The sequence below is a fragment of the Ustilago hordei genome (genome assembly GCF_900519145.1).
Source record: "Ustilago hordei strain Uho2 genome assembly, contig: UHO2_contig_05, whole genome shotgun sequence".
Lineage (NCBI taxonomy): Eukaryota > Fungi > Basidiomycota > Ustilaginomycetes > Ustilaginales > Ustilaginaceae > Ustilago > Ustilago hordei.
Window position 1 is genome coordinate 690,905 of NW_024545279.1, and position 21,375 is coordinate 712,279.

Consider the following 21,375-nt stretch of genomic DNA (forward strand, 5'->3'; position numbering starts at 1 on the left):
GCAAGACAATTGTCATGGGCCTGAGTGTGCAGGAAGCAGGAAGACCCACTAGTTCATATGAAGGGAGTGCAGGAATCAGGGGATCGGGCAGATCATAGGACTTGCAGCAGAATTTGCCAAGATCTGCAGTAGAATCAGCTCTATGACAGATCTCAGTGAGATCAGTACAAACAAGGATGATATCATGAATCCTGCTGAGATCAGTAGTAGGAGAGGTCATATAGTAGATTCTGTGGAGATCAGTGACAAGGATGTTCATATGATGAATTCACATGTGAAGAGGACCAAGCTCTGCCAAGACAGGGACCAAGCTCAGTAAATTGCAGCTGGTTACCACTCAGGGGTTCACAAGATAGGAGTCAAGAGAACAGTTGCCAGTTAAGAGGAAGGAGAGCTGTGTCACAGACACCAGCATGTAGTTCATGAGGAAGAAGAGCTGTGTTGAGGAGGTCAACACACAGCTCAAGAGGGACAGGAGTAGGGTTACAGGGACTCCTGCATAGCACTCGACAAAGAAGGTACTCTCTGAAGAGAGAGAGAGTTGGAGCAGTGGCGTGTCAGGGGTCTCGCGCCTGAAACCCAGGTCGGTCTGTCGAGATACTCGGTGACTATCAAACTGTGCGACAGCTATTGTCTCAGTATCAGTCTCAATGAGCTAGTTGCTCAGCGACTATCAAGTTGTGCAATGACAGCAGGTGATGTTCATTGTATATACTGTCATAGGTTTTGGCTGACCTCTGTGGACACTCCATTCAGGGGTAGCTTGGCACAATCAATATCAATGCATAGGTTATGATGACACCAAGGTCTGGTGTGAGTGTTGATGATGATGAGGTTGATGGTGTTGGTGATAAGGTTGGTGGCATGGGTGATAGGGTTGGTGGCATCAACATGAGTGTCCAGTGTGTTGACTGATGCTTGAGGTGATCCCCAGACTGCAGTGGACTACTGCCTTCGGTTCTATCTATATCCAGACTGCTGACCTGCTATGGGCTGCCTTTGGATGTCAGGTAGTGGTGATACAACACATGCACTACGATGAGGAGCAATCTTGATAGATTGCTGCTATGCTGACTGAAACTAAAATATACTTATGCTGAAGTGATAACTAGTTATGATGTGTGTAGAGTGGATGAGGATCCACTCGACCTTTGATGATGAGAAAGCATGGTTATATACCTCTTCACAGCATCACCAGCGACGCTGCTCCTGCTCTCTCTCCAGAGAGTACTGTCACAGGCCTAAGCTGCGCAGAGCGAGGGAAGGCCGAAATGATATGAAGGTAGTGCAGGAATCGTGGAATCGGGTAGATCGTAGGAGCTGCAACAGAGTTCACCGAGATCGGCAGTAGAATCAGCTCTATGGCAGATTGCAGCGAAATCGGCATGAGCATTGTCGATATCACGAATCCCACCAGAATCTGCAGCAAGCGAGATCATGTGGCAGATTCTGCAGAGATTGGTAGTAAGGAGGTCTGTATGACGATTCACACGTGAGAGGGACCGAGCTCAGTGACACACAGTTGGTTACCACTCAGGGGCCCACAGGACAGGAGTAAAAGAGAACTGTTGCTGGTCAAAGGAAGGAGAGCTGTGTAAAGGACACTGGCAAGAGGAACATGCAGAGGAGGAGCAGTGTCAATGAAGATGACACAGCTCAGGAAAGACAGGAGGGACAAAGCTTGATGTGGAGGAGGGGCCTCCTTGGGGATCCCTGTACTGTACTCAACGAAGAGGGTACTCTCTGGAGAGAGAGAGCAGGAGCAGTGTTGCTGGTGACGCTGCAAAGAGATATATAGTCATACTTTCTTGTCACAAGTGGTCGAGTGGACCCCCATCCACTCTACACTCACCATACAACTAGTCAATACTTTAGAAACCTAAGTACTCATTAGTTTTCAGTCAGCATAAGTTGCAATCAATAGATTGCTCCTCATCGAAGTGCATGTGTTGTACCACCATTTCCTGATGTCCAAAGGTGGTTCTAGCAAACCAGCGGACTGGATATAGATAGAACCTAAGGCAGTCATCCACTGTGGTCCAGGGATCACTTCAAGTGTTAGTTGACACACTGGACACTCATGTCAGTGTCAACAATCCATACTCACACCAGACCATTGGTGTCAATATCAAGTTCACTTAGAGTCATATTGTAGTTTGATCATGCCGAGCTACCTCTGGACAGAGTGTCCACAGCAGTTAGTCGAAATTTGTCATAACGATAATACAACTACAGATTCCACCGAGAAAGGTGACAGAGAAGGCTCTGTCGCATATTTCACTAGGAATCGAAATACCATTAGTGCTGTCACATAACTCGACAGAATCGGTGATAGTATCAATACTACCACAGATCTCAGGTTTCAGGCACGCGACCGCTGACAAGTACCTTCTTCATCGAGTACTGTTCAGGGGGCCTCTCCTGCTTGCTTGGCACCCCTGTGCCTCTTGAGCTGTGTCGACTCCTTCGACACTGCTCCTCCTCCTTGCTATCCTGCTTGTTTGGCACCCTTGTGCCTCCTGAGTGGTGTTGACTCCTTCGACACTGCTCCTCCTCCTCAGGACCTGGTGTCGGTTCTTTTGACTCTTGTCTCTCGAGCCCCTGAGTGGTAACCATCTGCATGCTCCTTGAGCTTGGTCCTCTTCGTGGCTGTGCCTGGCCCTCCTTGCATATGGGCTCAGTCCTCCTTTGCATGTGAGTCTGTAGGAGTCCATGGTCTCCATGGAGACTGCACTATGACCATGCTCTCTAATGGTATCGACTAGATCTTCGATACCTGTGCTCCTTCCATATGAACCAGTGACCCTCCTGCTTCTTGAGCATTCAGGCCCATGACATGGCGCAGGTGACACTGCAAAAGATGTATATAAGCATACCTTCTCGTCATAGGTGGATGAGTGGATCCTCATCCACTCTACACACACCATAACAACTAGTATTACTTCAAGCATAAGTATCATTAGTTTATAGTCAGTATAGTAGTAATCAATAGATTGCTCCTCATCGAAGCATGTGTGTTGTATCACCACTCCCTGACATCTGAAGGTGGTTCTTAGCAAACCAGCAGTCCAGATAAAGATAGAACTGAAGGCAGTTGTCCACTGTGGTCCAGGGATCACCTCAAGCATTAGTCAACACACTGGACACTTGTGTTGATGCCACCAAGTATCACACTCACACCAGATCTTTGGTGTCATCATCAAGTTCACCAACATCATATCGTTATTGATCATGCCAAGCTACCTCTGGATGGAGTGTCCAACAGTGGTCAGTCGAAATCTGTAATAGCATTATCACAATCACAGATTCGAGCGAGAAAAGTAATAGAGATGGCTCTACTGCATATCTCGTTAAGAATCGCAATACCACAAGTGCTGTCATATAACTCGACAGAATTGGTAATAGTATTGATACTACTACTGATCTCAGGTTTCAGGCATGTGACCTCTGACAACAATGACCCGAAACACACATCCAAGAAGACAACAACATGGTTGACAAGCAATATCATTAAGGTTATGGAATGGCCAGCACAGTCACCTGACTTAAACCCAATCAAACACCTCTGGCACCATCTCAAAATGCGACTTTCATGGTATAGTACAATTGCAATCCAGGGATGAACTGCTCAAGAGATGTGAGGCTAAATGGGCAGCAACCATTCCAGAGACATGTAGGAACCTAATAGAGAGTATGCCACACCACATAGAGGTGGTTCTGAAGGCAAAAGGAGGGAATACAAAGTACTAAGGTGTTGTAGAGGAGTGCTCCATAAACTGTCCCACAATAATAATAAAATTGGCTCTTTTTTGAAGCACAATTTTTGCATGCAATGTCAATATCAATTACACAGTCTTGGAGAGAAGAAGCAGAGCTTTCAGAGGATATCAGACAGTGTGGCATTCAGACATATGGCTATTGAGCATTGGAGTGATGTGTGGTGACATCTAAAATCGTGGGACAGTTTACATGCAAGCTGTATATACCTTAGTGTCTCCTCCTGAGCACACAATGCTGAGATGAGTTGCGCTCCTCCTGCAATGCCCCTGAGCCATTGCCACGGCAACCTTTCATATGTTTTCATATGCACACTGCCTATTTGCGACCTCACTCCATCAGTGTCTCAGGTAAACCTTCTAAGTCCGATTTGAATGCCAGCGAATCTTCAACTTCTTTCTTTCTTTCCTTTTTTTCTAGTTAAAGATATACAAGTCCTGTATGCTAGTTTGGGCTACTAACAAGCTCCTAACACAGGTGTATGTTCTTCTTGTAAAAAATGCTATATATTCAATCTGTGTACTACTGTGTATATGAGCATATATATACTTGATGATCACCTCCAACACTTATCAATCCATGATGAGTCACTATTCATTGTTGCCCCTGAGTTGCAATCTCCTGTGTGTCACTATGACAATGTGTATGCATCCCACATGCATTGCCACCTATATGCAGCTTTTCTTCATCGAGGATTCGCTTATGTTCCATGGACCCTGTGTTGTTCCGTGGACCCCGCGAAACCCGTGAAGATGCCGACGCATCTTCAACTTTTCTTCTTCCTTTTTCCGGCCCTCGCTTGTGTTGAAGTGTTAAGATCTGATCGGCGATGCACCGGTCAAATACCTCTCACGTAACGCATCCTCTCTCTCTTTCGACCCTGATTTGGCAGACAAAAGCAACGATCGCGCCCGCGGACCTTGTTGTGTTCGCCCGATGGATAGCCGGAGATAGCAAGAATGGACTGCAGAACACGCAGCAGACTTCGCATCTATGTCTTTCAACCAGAAGACACAACAATCAGATCTCAACCCAAACACAATCACGTCTCATACAACAACGAACAGACCGCACAAAGCGAAAGGAAGATCTAATGTCCATGAGATTGCAGTTTTGCGGCTAACGCTGCCGTTCGTATACGCGGCGCAAAGAGGAAGAACAAAAATTGGAGAAAAGAGGGCGGATGATGCTGCGAAATAGTTGTTTGTACAAGTTGATAAGTCATAAACGACGGCCCAGCTCAATCAACAGGGTCAAGTTCTGGCAGAACAACGAGCAATGAAGAGCGAAAGGGAGACACAGAGAGAGAGAGGAGAGAAGAGCGACTTGGCTCAGATGTGGTAAAAGGTATCGAGATCCAAATGTGTGTGTCTGTGTGTGAGCGGGAAGAAGGCAATGCATCTCCTGTGCAACCAATTGTTCGAGAGTATGTTATTTGTGAGGCTTCGACACTGAAAAGACTGAACGTCAAGCCCCTCAGTCGAAGCTCGGTGGAACTGCACCGGGAGGAAGATTGTTGATTCTAGGGCCAGCTCCCGGTCCAGCTGTTGGTGAAGCTGCCGAGTTAGGCATGTTCGAAGTGCGTCGGGCACCCCTCTGGACCTGTCGTACACCTTGTGCGCTTGCAACCGGTCCATCATCTACAAGACTGAAGCCTCTGGTTGCTGATCGGCTCTGCGGTGACATCGAGGCATCTGTCTCTGGCTCCGCTGTGTATGCCTGCATGGGGTAAGCTGACTCGCTCACCGTTGGGTAACGCTGCTCTGTCGAGACGCTGCCGTGTCGTACTGCTACGTCCGCACCAACTAAGCGACGAGGCTCCGGATCAGGCGAGCTCGAAGCGGATCCGATCATCGGTCGCTTCTCCTCGTCCGTGATGTCTGTGTGCGGGTAAGCCTCGTAGCCACCAGCGCCTGGTGGTGCGGGCAAACGGTTGGAATGCTGCTGAGCCGGTGAGAAGGTGTTGATATTGCCAAGCGCAGGGTGCGTCGAGTTGTGCGGCAATGTCGAAGGCGAGGTGGCGCGAGGTCGTGGCACAACTACAGTGCCAGGTGGAGAAGCCCCGCTCCGCTGCTTAGCGTCTGTGGCCAAAGGTGCTGGTAGCTCAAGCAGAGGTACCGAGTCGAGTCGCGCACGAGCTCCAGATGCGCTCTTGGTGTGCGACGTCTCCGAGGGATCGGGACCGTAGTGCGAGGCACTTGAGGAAACGGCGGCGTTGGGCAAGGCGCGTCCGAACTGGTCGTGCTGACCCGAGGGGTTCGAGTGGAAAGTGTCAGAGGAGACGACCGAGTAGCGTGTGCTGCCAGACCTTTCGGGCGAGCCAGCGCGATGTACCACGTCGTACGTCGAGTCGCGCGAGTGTGTTCCTGATTTCCAACGACGCTCGCGCTCGAACTCGGCCCATCGCTTCATAACAATATGCGAAGGATCAAACTTGCCATCGGCATCACCGTGGTTCTCCTTCTTGTTCTCACCCTGCACCATACGTGTGGCACCCCAGGAGAAGTCGTCCATGTGCCAGTACGCGTACATAGGGAGCACAAAGTTCCAAATCGGCAACGAGATAAGGTAGATCAGCATCCAGCCTACGTAGGCAATCTTGCGCGACGTCACCACAATGAGGATAGCTGGCAGACCCAAGATGAGGGCGAGCAAGATCAGCGGAATGGTCGGTGTAGGCACGTTGGGCAGGAAGGCTTGGACCACGACGTAGAGCGTGAAGGCAATAGCAGCAGGAAGCACGAGAGTACCGGTGAGTTCCATGAAGACGACGAAACGCATCGAGAAGCAGAAGGTACCGCAAAGATCGTTGACCTTGACCAACTCGAACAGATTGTGGACCGTCGAGTTGATCCATCGTCGACGCTGTGACAGCAGAATGCGAAACGTGTCTGGCACGATGGTCTTGCAGACGGCCTGGGGCACGAACATCATCTTTCGCTTGGGGAAGGTCTTGAGCATGAGCGTGGTCAGGTATCGGTCCTCTCCGAGCAAGAGCAAGTTCTTCTTGTGCAGCGTGTCGACAACGTTTTCCGAGTAGTGCTCGACGATATCCGGGTTGGCCAAAATAGGGACCCAGTAGCCGTGAGGACCCTTGGGCGCCTTGATTCGGTAAGCACTGAAACAACCGGGCAAACAGGTGACACCTCCGAAGCAGGCCTCGAAGGCCTTGGTCTGATGGTGGGAGATGTAGTATTCGAACACCTGGATCATGGTCACCCAGGTCTCAGACTTGTTGGCAATCTTGGTCTCACCGCAAAGACCCATGATCTCGGGGTCTTCCACCATGCAAGCTACCATGCGCGAGAGCGAGTCGGGGAACACCTTGGTATCGGCATCGACACAAAGCACCACTTCGTAGTTGTCCGGGGAGACGCCAGTGACGCGCCAGATGCTGTTGAAGAACTCGTACTCGAACGAAGTCATGCGCTCGTCGAACATGACCTTCTGCATAAAGGCCATGAGGAGCACTTGCGAGTCACGCTTACCACGGTTACCGGGCTTGGCACTGTCAGCTTCGAGAGGAGTTCCGCACTTGGCTACCAGGATCATGGGTACACGCTGCTGCTTGGATCGCTCAACCGTCTCGTCGTCATAGTCGTAGAACCCGGCGTAGATCTTGCACATGTTGTGTCGCTTGTAACCGTCGGCGATGGCAACGTACGAGTTGCCCTCGACTTCCTCTGCGGGGATGACGAGATCCTTCATCATGGAAAGGCAGATATCAGGAGTCGAGATATCGGAGCCAGCACCCTTGACGATACCGTCAGCAATGACGAGCAAGAGCTTGTGACTGTTGGGGTAGTCGGTGGTGGCGAGACTGTCAAGGGTTGTCCGCAGACCTTCGAAGGATTCAGAGTAAGCAGTGACAAGGCAAATCGAGTGAGCAAGCTGGAAGCCGAAGGGTCGGTAGTCTGGGCCAGGTTGAGCAACGATGTTGTGCAACGGGAAGGGGCAAGCACCCATAGCGCCTTCGCTTGGGCTACCAGAGAAGGAAGAGCGTCGCGAGTGGTTGGGTGCCAACGATGCCGAGCTGCGGCCACCGGCAACCGAGGGAGAACCAGGAGGAGATCCACCGAGAGGTGAAACGACGCCGAGACGACCACCACGGGTCATGCGCTTCTCGTTGAGAGGCATGGGAGCACGAGAGCCGCTCTTGAGGCTGAGAGGATCAGCGACCGAGAATCGACTCTGTGTGGGGAGGAAGGACTTATGCTTGCGAGCGTTGGGTCGGTAACCGGCAGGAGCAGGACGGTAGATGTCGTCGGACCACTGCTCAATCTCGGCGGCACGCTTCATACGCTGCTCGTAGGTCTCGTTGGCGTAGTTGCCAAGACGCCAGGAGATGAACCAACCGAACATGACAGCCATGAAGAACTTGATGGCAACGACGCCGATAATGAAGACCAGCGAGAGATAGAGCTCGACCTTGGAGGCAACACAGCCGATGGTCTCGGAGTCGATGAAGCCGACGCGAGCGATCTGCTCGAGACACTGGAACTCGTTGTCAAGACGCTGTCGCATGACAGCCGAAGTCACATCGCGACCTGCCCAAGTGTCGTCGCGGCGCTTGAGGGTGTCAAACAAGGGAGGATAGGCGAGAGTGTTGGTGAGGTTGTTGAGTCGGTTGAGGTCGAGGACCGAGCCACGGTAGACGGCCAAGTTGCGTGAAGTGTCGGTGATGTTGTTCCAATTGAGTGAGACCTGACCTCGTTTCTTGAGAACAGAGTTCCTGGGTTGCGCACCATTGTTGAACTGATCGACGATGGCACCGGTGTGACACATGCGTTCGGTATTGTTGGCGTATCCTCCACGACCGTCTTGGCTCACCAGCGTGCAGTCAAAGTATTGCTCAGGCTGTCCACCTCCTACACGGTTCGAGATGATGTTGGTGCAGGCAGCTCCGACCTTCTGGAAGAGCAAGCTGCCATCCTGTCCACCAGAAGACCAGGGCTCCGAGTAGATGGGGTTGGTGCGGTTGTAGATGGTGTTGGCGCCAAAGGGTCCAACCTGGGGGTGAAAGAAGCCGTCAAAGTTATAGTCGTAACCGTTGAATGTCATGGAGCCGACGTCGATGGTTCCAAGCGTGTAGCGGTCGGGGGGAGTGCCACAGACGGTCTGAGTGAAACCGAAAGTGAGGAAACCGACGGCAGCCATGATCAAGGCGATGATGCCGATGAGACCCATCTTCTCACGCCAGGCACGCTGCTGCTCTGGAGTGCGGATGCCAAAGAGGCGAAGGAAAGGACCAGGGCAGCAGATGGTGAGGATGTAGCAGTAGATCATCCAGCCTCCAACCGGGCCAGGAGCGATGCGGGAGGTCTTGCTTTCACCCAGATCACGGGGCACCTCTTTGGTCACTCGACCAGATTTGGACTGCTTGCGACGCAGCGAGACACCGCGCTTGAGCACGTTGATGCCGGTCTCAATCTGGTCCTCGTCTCTGCCAAGAATCGATTTGCCGCGACGCAGAGGAGGAGCGCGTCCAAGACCTCCAGGAGGAATGTTAGAGGGCCCTGTCACACCAAGACCGCTGAGACCTCCGCCAGGTCCGACGACGCCAGCTATGCCGGAGCCATGCGGGGCCGCACCGTGCTGAGGGAGATGACCAGTAGTGGAAGGCATGTAGCCGACACGACCGCCGTTAGCCGCCATAACATCCATGTGGGCAGCATGATTGCGGTAGTACCACTGACGATGGTTAGGGTCCATGCGTTCACGATCGGGGCGAACGAGCGACTTTTTGCGACGAAAGTTGGCATTTTGAGCCGAGAAGCCTGATTCTGGATCGAGGGTGTTGACCTGGTTCAAGGCAGTCGAGCTGCTGTTAGGATCGAGCAAGTTGCGCTTGTCGTCACCATAGGACTTGACAGACTCGCGCGAAGGAGCTGAACGCTGAGCTGGGATGCGTTGAGGCTCTTGGAACGAGATACCGGCAGGGCGCTGCGGAGGTTGCGAAGGCTGATTGAGGTAAGCCTGACGGCTGCCTCCCGGTCCCATGTTGGATGGTGGTGGAGACATGGCAGTAGCGGCAGGAGGAGAGAAGAAGGGCTGTTGCGAGCGAGGCGGTTGGTATTGTCGTTGTTGTTGTTGTTGTTGTTGTTGTTGTTGTTGTTGTTGTTGGTGGTGGTGGTGGTGTTGTTGCTGTTGGTGTTGGTGTATTTGTTGAGGCGATGGTTGTTGTGGGTGATAGCCAGGCAATTGTTGTTGTTGATGGCGTTGTAGAGGTGAAAAGACAGGATGCTGAGGACGGGGGCCGCCGTCGCCGCCGCCAGGAATGCTGAGAGGAGGAAGTGGTGGTGGACCATCAGCACGATTGGGCCGTGGCTGTTGGCCTGGACGGCCTCCGTCAGAAGGAGACTCGAAAGGGTTCATTTTGACGGTATGGAGAGTGGTGAACTGACCGAGACCTTTTCCACACGATTGTCCTGCCAGACTGGGTGTGGTAGCGAAGCGAAGCAAGACTCTAGGATCGGAGGTTTGAGCTGATGCGGAAGGGAGAAGAGACAAGGCGTCTAGAGAGTCGATCCAGCCATGGAGTTGTTGGCGAAGGATGAAGCAGGAGAGTCGTGTCTGTATAGTCTATATTCTAGCGGTAAGCCATGAGCTGTGGATGGGATAGCGATGGATGATTGCTAAAGTTTAATCTAAGCTGATCCAAAAGCTGCGCAGCGTGTTCGGGGTTGCGCTCAAGGCGGGTCGGCTTGTGATACGGATGATGATGACGAAGACGAGGATTCGGCCAAAGCGAGCAGCCGTTAGCGACCTGAGAATTGAAGGTGATGACCAGGATAAGGTCGGCGGAAGGAGGATGATGTTGTCAAGAAGGTGAGATGGGTCGAGCGGCAAGCTTGGCAACGGAGAGTGTGTGTGTTAGGAGAAAGGTGAATCGGAGACAAAGAGGAACAACCCACATGCAAAACAACGCCAAAATACAAAGCAAGATCGCGGCAGCAGCAGACAGCGATGAACAAAGAGCGCCGAGCGTGCCATCAAAAGGCGCTTGCACGCTTGAACCATTTAGGGGCCAAATTTGGTCAACCAGAAGCACACGTCAGCAGCAGGAACAAAAAGAAAAAAAAAGAAAGAAAAAAAAAAAGAAAAAAAAAAAGGAAAAGGAAAAGGAAAAGGAAAAGGAAATTCCGAATTTCTAGCCGTTCAAAGCTACACACACACACAGTGAACACGGAAAGAGGGACAGTCCCGCTGTCAAACACAATTGCTTTCATTTGGCAGCAGAAGCAGCAGGAGTAGCGTTAGCATCAATCAACGATGAGAAACACAAATGGATGGAAGGACGGCGCGGAAAGGGGTTGCCGGGCCCCTCTCTTTGGATGGAAAGCGAATCACAGGGCAGCAGCGATGATGAAGGATGGTGGGAGTCGATTGCAGCTGGCTTTCTCTATTGTGGTGTCAAAACAAGCAGCAGCCTTGGCCTGTGTTGAATTTTGCTACTGCTGCTACTGCTGCTGCTGCTGCTGCTGCTGCTGTTGCTGTCCGTCAGCGTTGATCGTGAATTTTGTCTCGCATCTCTGTCTGGCGTTGAGGAAAAGGGGCAGTCCCTCGAGAGCATTTTTTTTTGAAGCTGCAGACGAGCAAACGCAGAAGCAGGCAACAGTGGGGCCACATTGGTCAACAACGAAAATCCCCCGAAATTCAATACCCCTTCAAACAGGCAGCAGGCAGCAGGAAGCGAAAGTGAAGAGAGAGAGGAGCCGCACTTGAAATGGGATGCAAGAGCGTCGTTGTGTTGATCTCTATTCTCGCTTCGCAGAATCATTGATTTGAGAGGCAGTGCTCTGCTATGCTGTTGCTGTTGCTCTGCCGAAGTCGCGCGTGTGGAAGTGGCTTTTTATTATTATTATTATTTTTGATTTTTATTTATTTATTGATTTTGCTGTGATGATGTGACTCCCAAACGATTCGGCCAAGGAAGGGAAAGGGTTAAATCGCTGCCGCACAAGAATTCTTTTAAATAGAAATTGCCCTTGCCCAAAATTGAATTGAACCTTTCCGATACTCTTTAAATGATTGATGCAACTGTGTCCAAAATCTGTAATTCGATTCGCGATTCCCACAGCGAAACTTTGCCTCTGTCCGTCGATCTTTCCCTTTGTGTGCCAAAAATTGATTTGAAAAAATGTCTCGGATTTTCACAGCCGTTGTGCTGGATTTGCCCCTGTTATGGATGGCTTCCACATCCTCTTCTTGGCTTACATCGTCCGAATTCGACTGCCTGATAGTTGTTTTTTGCCAACGAGCTGGGGATGAACGGTACTGCTGCTTTGATCGTCTTCTGACAATGATTCTGCTGTAAGATTTCTCCAAGAATGCTTCTTTTGCCTCGAGGAGAGGTGATCGTGATCTTTATGTAGAGCAAAGGTCGAAGCTGCAGATGGCAGGCATAATGCACGTTGTGTGGCTGGATTGATCAGCATGGAATTGCCGGTGCTTGTTGGCTGGCGGGCTGCTGTGATACGTACAGCGTCTCACACCGCGCGTTACTGTGCATGCAGGGATCGGCCTGCCTGCTTTTCGCTCTCTTTCGTTTTGCTTTGCTTGTATAAAAAAAAAGAAAAAAGAAACAAAAAAAAAAAAAAAAAAAAGGTGCATAAAGTTGCATGCACTCAACCTCGCAATCAAAAGAAGAGCCGAACGAAGGCGGTGTCGTCAGTCCGCGTCTCCGTTAGTATTCGCCTCGGCCTTCTCACCTCACCTCGCCTTTTCCCGCCTAGAGCAACGGTTCGAGTTAATCGATGCCAAAGCTCTCAACTTCACCACGCACAGGCGATACCCTAGCAACAGTCATAGTCTGTCCTTGACGCGACGGTCGGCGATGCTTCGCGATCAAGCTGCACCTCATGCTGCAGTCGTCTGTCACCTATCACAAGATAGCATCCCGGACATCCAATGTTTATTGTAGCTTTCTTCTCGTTCCGTCTCAGACTTGATCGCAAGCTACAGTTACTGTACTGCCAAGAAGCTTGAGCCACGTCGATCTCTGCTTTGTTGCAGGAATCCGTTCATGCTACAACAGGTTTCAGGCATAGCGGTGAGGAAGCAAGCAAGAACAGGGTGGAAGTGTCTTCCATGAAGCCAATCGCAAGTCAATCTGTCTCGTGTCTGCGTAGTTCATCACGTGAACTGACTCGTTGCTATCTCATCGACCAGCAACGCCGTTCTTTCGGCGCCGTTTTGAGTTCTGCCTCAGTTTGTCAAATTGTGCTCCGATACCACTGACACCGTGAGTTGACCGACGTGATGATGACCGTCAGCGCAGCCTTCACGCCTCGTGCAAATGGCGCACTTCGGATTACATGAGCGCTGCAGTATCGGAAAGCGGCTGGATAGCTTCTGTTTCATGTCATATGTCGGTGGCTCTCATTTGGCATGGCGGTGGGCCAAAGTCAAAGTCGGATCGGAACATCTCTCACAAACATCAGCATCCGATACAGTCTGCCGCTCCCCGATCAGAGCTGTTTCTCAGAACTTCATGACAGGTCTGCTCTCCTAGACTGAGAAGATGTTATAATACTTTTGGTTCATTTCTTGTACAGTAGTGGTGTTTGCCCATCCTCTTAACGCGAAAGATGGTAGTCGTCGATCCTCAGCAACAGCGAAACAGTCTCGGTAGCAAGCTCGATGGCGCTTGTATTGACGAGCAACGGCTGCAAAACGTTCTCCTCCAAGATGTTGGTGATCTGACCCTTGCGAACGTTGATACCAGCCGTCCTCTCGCCCAAAGCGTGACGGTTGCGCAACTCAGTGACAATGCTGATCGGGTTGAGACCCGCGTTCTCTGCCAACGTAGTAGGGATCACCTCGAGCGCCTCTGCGTATGCCTGGAAGCAGTAGGCCTCCATACCCTTGAGTGTCTGCGAGTACTGCGATAGCAAACGCGAAACATGCACCTCGGGTGCACCTCCACCGGCGATCAATGCCTTCTTCTTGACAAGGCAGCGAACCACACACAATGCATCGTGCAAACTACGTTCGCTCTCCTCCAGAACGAGCGAGTTGGCGCCAGTGCAAAGAATGCTGACCGTTCTACCCATGTTCTTGATGCCGGTGATCTTGACGACACGAGCACCGTTCTGCTGCACTTCGTCAATCAGGTCAGCAGAAGCAAGCTTGTCCTCGGTGAAAGCTTCGATATCCGCAATAGGCTTCGCACCGAGCGTTTTGGACACAAACTCGATCTCGTCTCGCTCGACATCCTTGACGACGAGAATCTTGAGTTTGGCGAGGAAGTGAAGAGCAAGCTCGTTGACGGCATCGCGAAGGATCGACTTTTGGATGAGGAGAACGTTGCAGCCAGTCTTCTTGATCTTCTTGCACATGTTGAGCAAGTATTGACGCTCCTCCTTCAGAATCTTGTCCATCTGGCGGTAATCGTTGACGACAATCTGGTTGTCCATGTCTGGCTTGGGGCTGCTCAACTGGAACTGGCACACAGCAATCTTGGCCTTCTCCATGCGTGTGGGACCTCCGCTTCCCGAGACGACGTTCTGTGCCAACACGAGTCCCTCTACGAGCTCAGTGTCATCGATCGTACCGCCGACCTTCTTGACAATGCGTATGTCTCGCAGATCGACGTTGTCCTGTGCATCTTTGTTGCGCGAGGAACGAACAGGAGCTGTACCTTCAGCGGTGGACGAGGCGGAAGACGAAGCGCCTGGTGTAGCGAGCTTGGCCGAAGTGACGGGTGGAGCAGGGATGACGAGACGAGTGACGGCGTCGACGGCGATAGGTGCGAGGACGGACGAGTACTGGGAGACAATCTTGGAATTGAGCGAGGTGCTGGCAGCGCGGAGGAGCGACTCGCGATCGTTGAGCTCGACGGGGGTCGAAATATCGGTGAGGAACTCAACCGCCTTAGCAGCAGCCTTCTGAAACGACTCGGCGATGATGGTGGGATGGAGACCCTTGTTGAGCATCTTTTCGGCTGCACCGAGCAAACTGCCTGCAATGACGACAACCGAGGTAGTACCGTCACCAGCCTCGACATCCTGCGCTTGCGAAAGCTCGACAAGCATTCTAGCAGCTGGGTGCATGACAGCCATGTGTTTGAGGATGGTGGCACCGTCGTTAGTAATGACAACTTCGCCGTTGGAAGTCTGGATCATCTTGTCCATTCCTTTGGGTCCAAGCGAGGTGCGGACGGCATCACTGACCGCCTTTGCTGCGGAAAGGTTAGATCTCCTGACCTCGTCTGGCTTGTCGACATTCTTAAAGGCATTTTGCGAGGGACCGCTTCGTACGGCGGGGGCGGGTGCTGCTGCCGACATTGTGTGCTATGTGAAGGTGCGAAATCGAGTGACGGAGGCGATGCGAGAACGAAGAAGGGCCTGCTCCGAGCTATGATCGAAAGCTTTCAGCTGTGACTCGATCTATGTCCTACGTGCGATTGCCGCTGGCGATGTCGTGTCGTTCCAGGTCAGCTGAGCTTTGACGCAATAAATGATGGTGGTGATGAAGAGATGGAGGAAGCTAATAGCAGCTGCGGACAGATAGCTTGCGGTGCAGTAAAATACCAAAAAAAAAAAAAAAAAAAAAAAGGTCCAACACGAGATCGGTCGTCCTCGACTGAGCTGGCTTGAGCTTTGTTCTCGAACGCGCCGCACACAGACACACAACAGTGCACACACGCTTTCCTGTCTGTTGGTTGCAGAAGAATCGAAAAGAAGGAAAAGCACAAGAAGACAGAGCGCGTCCGAGAAGACTGTTCAGTTTGCAGGATGACTAAGGATCACAAAGGCTCAATATTCTCGAGCTGGACCCTTTCAGCTCTCAGGACAGAGCAAGGCCATGCTGCCGCACTGCCCGATATAGGCTGAGCAGCGCTAAAAACGTGACTGACGTGCGCCTCCACTTCCACAACGCATCAGTGTGACTCTCGCACTTCCAAGCTGAGTTCTTCACTCAACACACCCATCATCTGACCCCTCTCCGTCTTTACAATCACCGCCTTTCCGCTTTGTGAACATTGGCTTGTCCAACATATACAAAGTTCAAGCTCACACCTTTCGTAGCGCCCATCCTCTGGCTCGCGTAGTCGTCAGGGAAGCGATCACGAATCCTCGTTATCAAGCCTGACCTCCTTTCAGGAAGCGATAGGATCCTTAGACGTCCAGGCTCCGCACGTCAAGTAAGACACATAAGCAAACACAGGTAGCCCCTCTTGATCCATCTCCCCAGTTGGCACAGCCTCGCCGAAGCGCTGCGAACCTCCTTCTACTCGGCTTCTCGTAGAAAGAATCGGGCTGGTTAGCCACGTCGAGCACTCAAGATGTCAATGTTCGGAGGCATTGATGGCGGTTTCGCCGGTCTGAATCACTTCATGCAGAATGGTGTGGATCCAAGGTTCCCAAGGCCACCACGAGCCTACGATGAATACTTCAAAGCATACAGCATGGCCATGTTGCCCAGCAAAGAACGTCTCAATGTCAGCTATGGAGGCAAGATCATCATGCCGCCATCCGCTCTAGCACACCTTACCAACCTCGAGATCGAGTCACCGTGGTTCTTCGAGCTCCGCAGCGCAGGCGTCTCAGAGGTGCGCCGAACACATGCTGGTGTGCTCGAGTTCATTGCGGACGAAGGCAATGTCCATCTCCCTGCTTGGATGATGCGCACGCTCGGACTCTCGGAAGGTGACCCCATCCGCTTGACGGGTACCACACTACCAAAAGGCAAGATGGTCAAGATCCAGCCACAGACGGTCGACTTTCTCGAGATCAGCGATCCAAAAGCTGTGCTCGAACAAGCTTTTCGCAACTTCTCCTCACTGACACCTGGCGACATTGTCGAGATCAGCTACAATTGCTTGACTTTCGAGATCCTCATCATGGAGATCACACCCAATGCCGATGGTATCTCCATCATCGAGACCGATCTTGAGGTCGACTTCGCTCCGCCAAAAGGCTACGTCGAGCCAACCCCACAGCCACGCCCGCCACCGCCGACCATGGCCTCCAAACTTAACATCGACAACTCGCGCGTCGACTCAATTCCACCAACACGAACTTCGACACCGGGTTCGCTCGCAGGTACAAGTGCAGCAGGTGGATCTGGTGTTGCAACACCGTCCGGTCCCTTCCGTGGTTCCGGCCAGACCTTGAGTGGCAGGAAGAGCAAAGGAAAGAAGGAGAGGCAAATCGAGCAGCTTGACCCTTTCAGTATGGTCCGACGCACCGATATGCCACGCATCATCACCAACGACACGCAGCTTACAGAAAAGAAGATTCCAGCTGCGCTCAATCTGCCTTTTGGCAAGCTCTTCTTCGGCTACGAAGTGATCCCAGTTGGTGGCAAACTGAATGAAGACGCCAAGGAGAAATTAACAGAGACATTTGGAGGTTCAGGTACCACTCTTTCGGGTCGAGCGCCGCGCACAAAGGCACAGGAAACAAAGCCTGACAAGCCGAATAGCGAAACACCGTCTGCCTTCACACTGGGCGGAGGTCGAGTCTTGGGTGAGAGCTCACGAAGCAGCCGCTATGCAACACCGTCAAGCTCGGATGAGCACAGTCTCAATGACTTGAAGCGCGATGTCATCGAGATCGATTCTGATTGACGACTCACCTGCATCACAGTCTGCCGTCTATCCTCGTGACGGCGTCGATGTCTTGCTGTCACGCATGAGCTTGTCACAAAAGACGGTCTCAGATCTGCACACTCCTACGCATTAGACAGAGCACACGAGTCATCGTTCTTGCTTGCAAGTTGTTCTGCTTCCCAGCGACGTGATGGCTTGCCCGCACGCCCAATATCTCGACCAGTCTCCCGCAGCTTTGTACTCTGACCATGCCACCGCAAATCGATTGCAATGCAACTTCCATCTCATTCAGTCACCAAGCATCGACTCCTTTTTCATGGCCTTGACATCGTCTTTGTGTACGTGTAACGTTCCAGATTGCTCGGACGGTCTTGCTGCAGGACCGTTCTCTTGCCTGGAGGACCCAGCTGGTGTGAGCCACGAGTTTGGTGGAGCATAATGTGGACGCTGAGTCTCAGTCTTTATCAGTGGCTGAACAGAGCGAGAGCGCGGAGCGTTCGGCTGCATGCTTCTGCCTGCTGCGACTGAGCGTTTATACATCGGTGAGCCTTGAGACGGATGCTGCTGATGATGAGTTCGTGCAGGGCCTGCCATGTTTCTTGCCGAGACTGGATCCACGCGTGTCGGTGTCGGTCGGACAAGTGGTACCGCAGGTTGGTGTTTGTATCGTTCTGATCAATGTGCCGCAATGGGAATCCGAGGCCGCGCGAAATGTCGCAAGTCAGTTTGTGTACGCGCCACAACGAGCGATCAGGCAATCTATCATTGAAAGCCCGTCTTTCCCTGCAAAAGAACTCACCTGGATTTGCGGACGTCCATTCGTGCATCTTTGGAACCTTTTCCCGAAATGGTTGGGGAGGCAGCTGAAACGCAAAGGGGCATGAAGAGCTCGTTGATGGACGAGATGGTACACTGTATGACCACATCGTATTCAGGTCAGCTCTGGGCACTTCAAGGACGGATAGAATTGCATTTGAGCGGCACAACGTTGGAGCTTTCGCCTAGCTTACTTTGGCATCTGTATTCCTCGGTCAGTCAAGCCCTCGTTGGGGTACGCTTGCGTGCTCGACACGTGCGCCGGCTGATGTTGACGTCGATTCATGTCCTCCTGCCTGAGAGCGAATTGTTGTAAAGGCTGCACAAATGTTCCTGTTCTGTCTGAGATGTAGCCAGTGCTTCTTTGTGAATTCCTGTCGACAGTCGGAGAGACGACCGAAGAAAAAAAGTTGCAGAGAGAGAGAGAGCGATGTATTGTGAGATAGATGCTCGCGGACTTCATCCGCAAAGCGGAAAAGTCGAGCGGGACACTCACATCTGCTGGTTGACATCGTGAGTGCCGGAGTTGGAAGACATGTGTCTTTGCAATGCAGCAAGCCTCTCCTTCAAAGCGCGGTTTTCTGTCCTGACCTCATCAAGCTCTCTGTATCAGACGTACAAGTATCAATAGTGCTTGTTAGCGGCAGCCTGCTTTGCGGATGCGAGGATCATGGGTCTCCACTCACCGTTCGTTCCTGCGAAGGTATGCCAGCTCGGCACTGACGGACTCAAGCACCTTCTTATGCTTGGCCGTCTTCTCCTTCAAGAAGCTGCAGGGCCGCAGGAAGGCGTTGATCGACGGAAAAGTGTCGTCAGTGCGTCGAAGATGAACATGATTCTACAATGTGTTACTGCATCTGTGCGTGGTCGGCACACTGAGCGAGCACAGGTACGATCATTGACTTACGTGATTAGATCCGACATATGCTTGAACTGAAATTGGAAAAGCTGTCAGTCTTTTGTCATGTATACATGGCGACGACAGGAGGAGGGCGCTCTGTTGCTGAAGTCGGCGGAGAATGGCTTACTTGGAACTGTATCCCGAAAGAGAAGAAAGTAAAAATGGCCGGAGTTAAGGAGACGGTGCAAGACTATTGCCAATGACAACGGAGTGTTACTGGAATAGGGCGACGAACCTGGTATGCAGACATTAGCTCGTTCGTGGATACCTCAAAGGGCTGCAAGAAGCGCCGTACCGCATGCGGCACCTGTAAGATGCGCAACAATATTGGCACGTCTAAAAGATCAGTATCGAACCAGCATACGTCAAGTGGCGATATGAAAACATGGAATCTTACGTGACCGTCAACCAGTCTCAACATGCGAACAGGTTGTGCGCAAGTTGGACATATTGCCTGAATTTCGTTGGATGTCGGATCAATGCCGACTTTTTTGAAGCACATGGCAAGCAACATGATCGAGAGCGCAAATCAGTTTGAAAAGATTCCGTTGGCTCTGACAGGTGTGAGGATTGTTACATCATGTAGCCTTTGGAGAAAGAATTAGGACTTACCATCGAGCTCTCTTTGGCAGAGTACATGCTCGCACTGATCAATGATCGTTGCGACAATGATACGCCAGGGGGACCAAGGTGAGAAGTAGACTGTCAGCCTCTCGTGGTGTTTTGGTTTGTGTAAGACCCGACATTGACTAACCTCGGCCATCCAGAATGCAATCGAGGCGCCATTTTGCGCTTCGTCGAACGCAAAGGCCTCATTGGAGCTGGTGACGAAGCTGCGATAGCAGACGGAGCAGTGAACATGATCGAGGAAGTTAGGCGAGCTGTCCGAGCAAACAGAGTCCATCGTGGGTAACGGATGTGGCAGCGCGAAACAAGGATGGATGCTGGTGGTAGTAATGCTCGAATGCATGATGCTATCGCCACCAAAAGCAACAGCGGGAGCCAGCATCATGTGTCCGCTCCCAACGCCTTTCGCAGAAATGCTCGCACAGTCTCACAGCATGCTCAGCACATACAATACGACACAGCGCAGTCACAGCTCGTGTGGGCGCAGCCATCCAACCGTTTTAGGAGATCACGGTGATTGCGACTATGTTATCAGCATCGAAAATGGCTGCTCGGCAAGTCCGACACAGGGACGTTGCTCTGATCGAAGTTGCGCCCGCTAATCCAAGAGAAGTCATCGGAACGTCGCCGACGAAAGTGCGCTGCTGGACCGTGAAATATGGTTCCATTTCACAATTTTTTTTCTACTCGTTTTTGGCTTCCCAGCCAACAGCCGTTTTCTTTTTCTTTTTCTTTTTCTTTTTCTTTTTCTTTTTCTTTTTCTTTTTCTTTTTTTTCTTTTTTTCTTTTTTTCTTTTTTTCTTTTTTTCTTTTTTTTTTCTTCTTTTTTTTTTCCCCTCCCAATGATGGCTCTTCTCCTTTGCTGAGCAGCATACTCACGATAAAGTTCGGTACTGTAGCTCTCCGTCCGTTGTCCACTGAATGACATCTCGCATCTTCCGCACAGTCCCCAAGCGCCTTTTTACTTGCCTTGTCGTTCGCTCGCTGATGGTGCAAAGAGACTCTCAGGGGCAAGCTCACGCGTAATCAGTAGAAAACCATGAGCATAACTTTTGCTGCTGCTGCGGTCGGACCCATTCTTGAATTCGGTCACCGTTTTTGTCGGCCGCTTGAAATTCCTTTCACAACCTGAACCTCTTCTGCACATCTCAACACGCATCGACAAAGCTGCCTTCTCCTCTTGCTTCCATCAGCTCGAATGAGCTGGCCAACTTGGATACTCCAGGCGGCTTTCCTTCGAACACAATCGCTACCCCTGACCATCGTTCTTTCACCTTCCGAACCGATCATTCTTTGCAACTCGTATCCCATACACCTCCGATCATTCGATTTGTCTCTCAAAGGTATCAGCCTAGCGTGGCTGATTGTAGCTTCGAACTCGAGACTCTCGCAATCTCCTGACTTGTGGTGATCATCATCAAGCATATACGCTCGCACCGTAGTCACTTTGGACGGTCTTTCTCCCGATCACTCTTGCGATCATCGCATCGAAGCGCGCTTTTTATCTGCGCACCGCCGGCCGATTTTCTGCAATTTTGAGGACAGCCGCGGCTCTTTGGCACACGCGCCTGCTGCCTCTCATCATCGCAAAAATCTCACTTTACTCGCACCTCGAACGAAGCTGTCTCACCTGCTGTTGGAGGACGGCTGGAACCGTCGAGGCCTCTTCTATCGCCAGATAGCTGTTACTACCTCG

General features: G+C 51.5%; 5 protein-coding genes across 5 annotated transcripts; 1 reads left to right on the forward strand and 4 right to left on the reverse strand.

Annotated features, from left to right (window-relative positions):
* Positions 1-5,253: 5,253 nt before the first annotated feature.
* On the reverse strand, positions 5,254-10,152 carry UHO2_03210 (putative chitin synthase 5 (csh5); the record flags this gene model as incomplete). Its single annotated transcript, XM_041558125.1, has 1 exon — positions 5,254-10,152. One exon carries the CDS (start codon positions 10,150-10,152, stop codon positions 5,254-5,256), a length of 4,899 nt encoding a protein of 1,632 aa, XP_041414059.1.
* Positions 10,153-13,355: 3,203 nt separating this feature from the next.
* Positions 13,356-15,065, reverse strand: UHO2_03211 (putative CCT4 - component of chaperonin-containing T-complex; the record flags this gene model as incomplete). Its single annotated transcript, XM_041558126.1, has 1 exon — positions 13,356-15,065. One exon carries the CDS (start codon positions 15,063-15,065, stop codon positions 13,356-13,358), a length of 1,710 nt encoding a protein of 569 aa, XP_041414060.1.
* A 1,001-nt stretch (positions 15,066-16,066) lies between these two features.
* Positions 16,067-17,353, forward strand: UHO2_03212 (uncharacterized protein; the record flags this gene model as incomplete). The annotated part of the gene is made up of 1 exon (XM_041558127.1): positions 16,067-17,353. The coding sequence occupies one exon, from the start codon at positions 16,067-16,069 to the stop codon at positions 17,351-17,353; it is 1,287 nt and encodes a 428-aa protein (XP_041414061.1).
* Positions 17,354-17,623: 270 nt separating this feature from the next.
* Positions 17,624-19,956, reverse strand: UHO2_03213 (uncharacterized protein; the record flags this gene model as incomplete). The annotated part of the gene is made up of 10 exons (XM_041558128.1): positions 17,624-18,006; positions 18,135-18,247; positions 18,346-18,525; positions 18,648-18,755; positions 18,838-18,921; positions 19,059-19,090; positions 19,288-19,359; positions 19,450-19,538; positions 19,665-19,698; positions 19,807-19,956. 10 exons carry the CDS (start codon positions 19,954-19,956, stop codon positions 17,624-17,626), a joined length of 1,245 nt encoding a protein of 414 aa, XP_041414062.1.
* An 812-nt stretch (positions 19,957-20,768) lies between these two features.
* On the reverse strand, positions 20,769-21,104 carry UHO2_03214 (uncharacterized protein; the record flags this gene model as incomplete). Its single annotated transcript, XM_041558129.1, has 1 exon — positions 20,769-21,104. The coding sequence occupies one exon, from the start codon at positions 21,102-21,104 to the stop codon at positions 20,769-20,771; it is 336 nt and encodes a 111-aa protein (XP_041414063.1).
* Between the last annotated feature and the right edge of the window lie 271 nt (positions 21,105-21,375).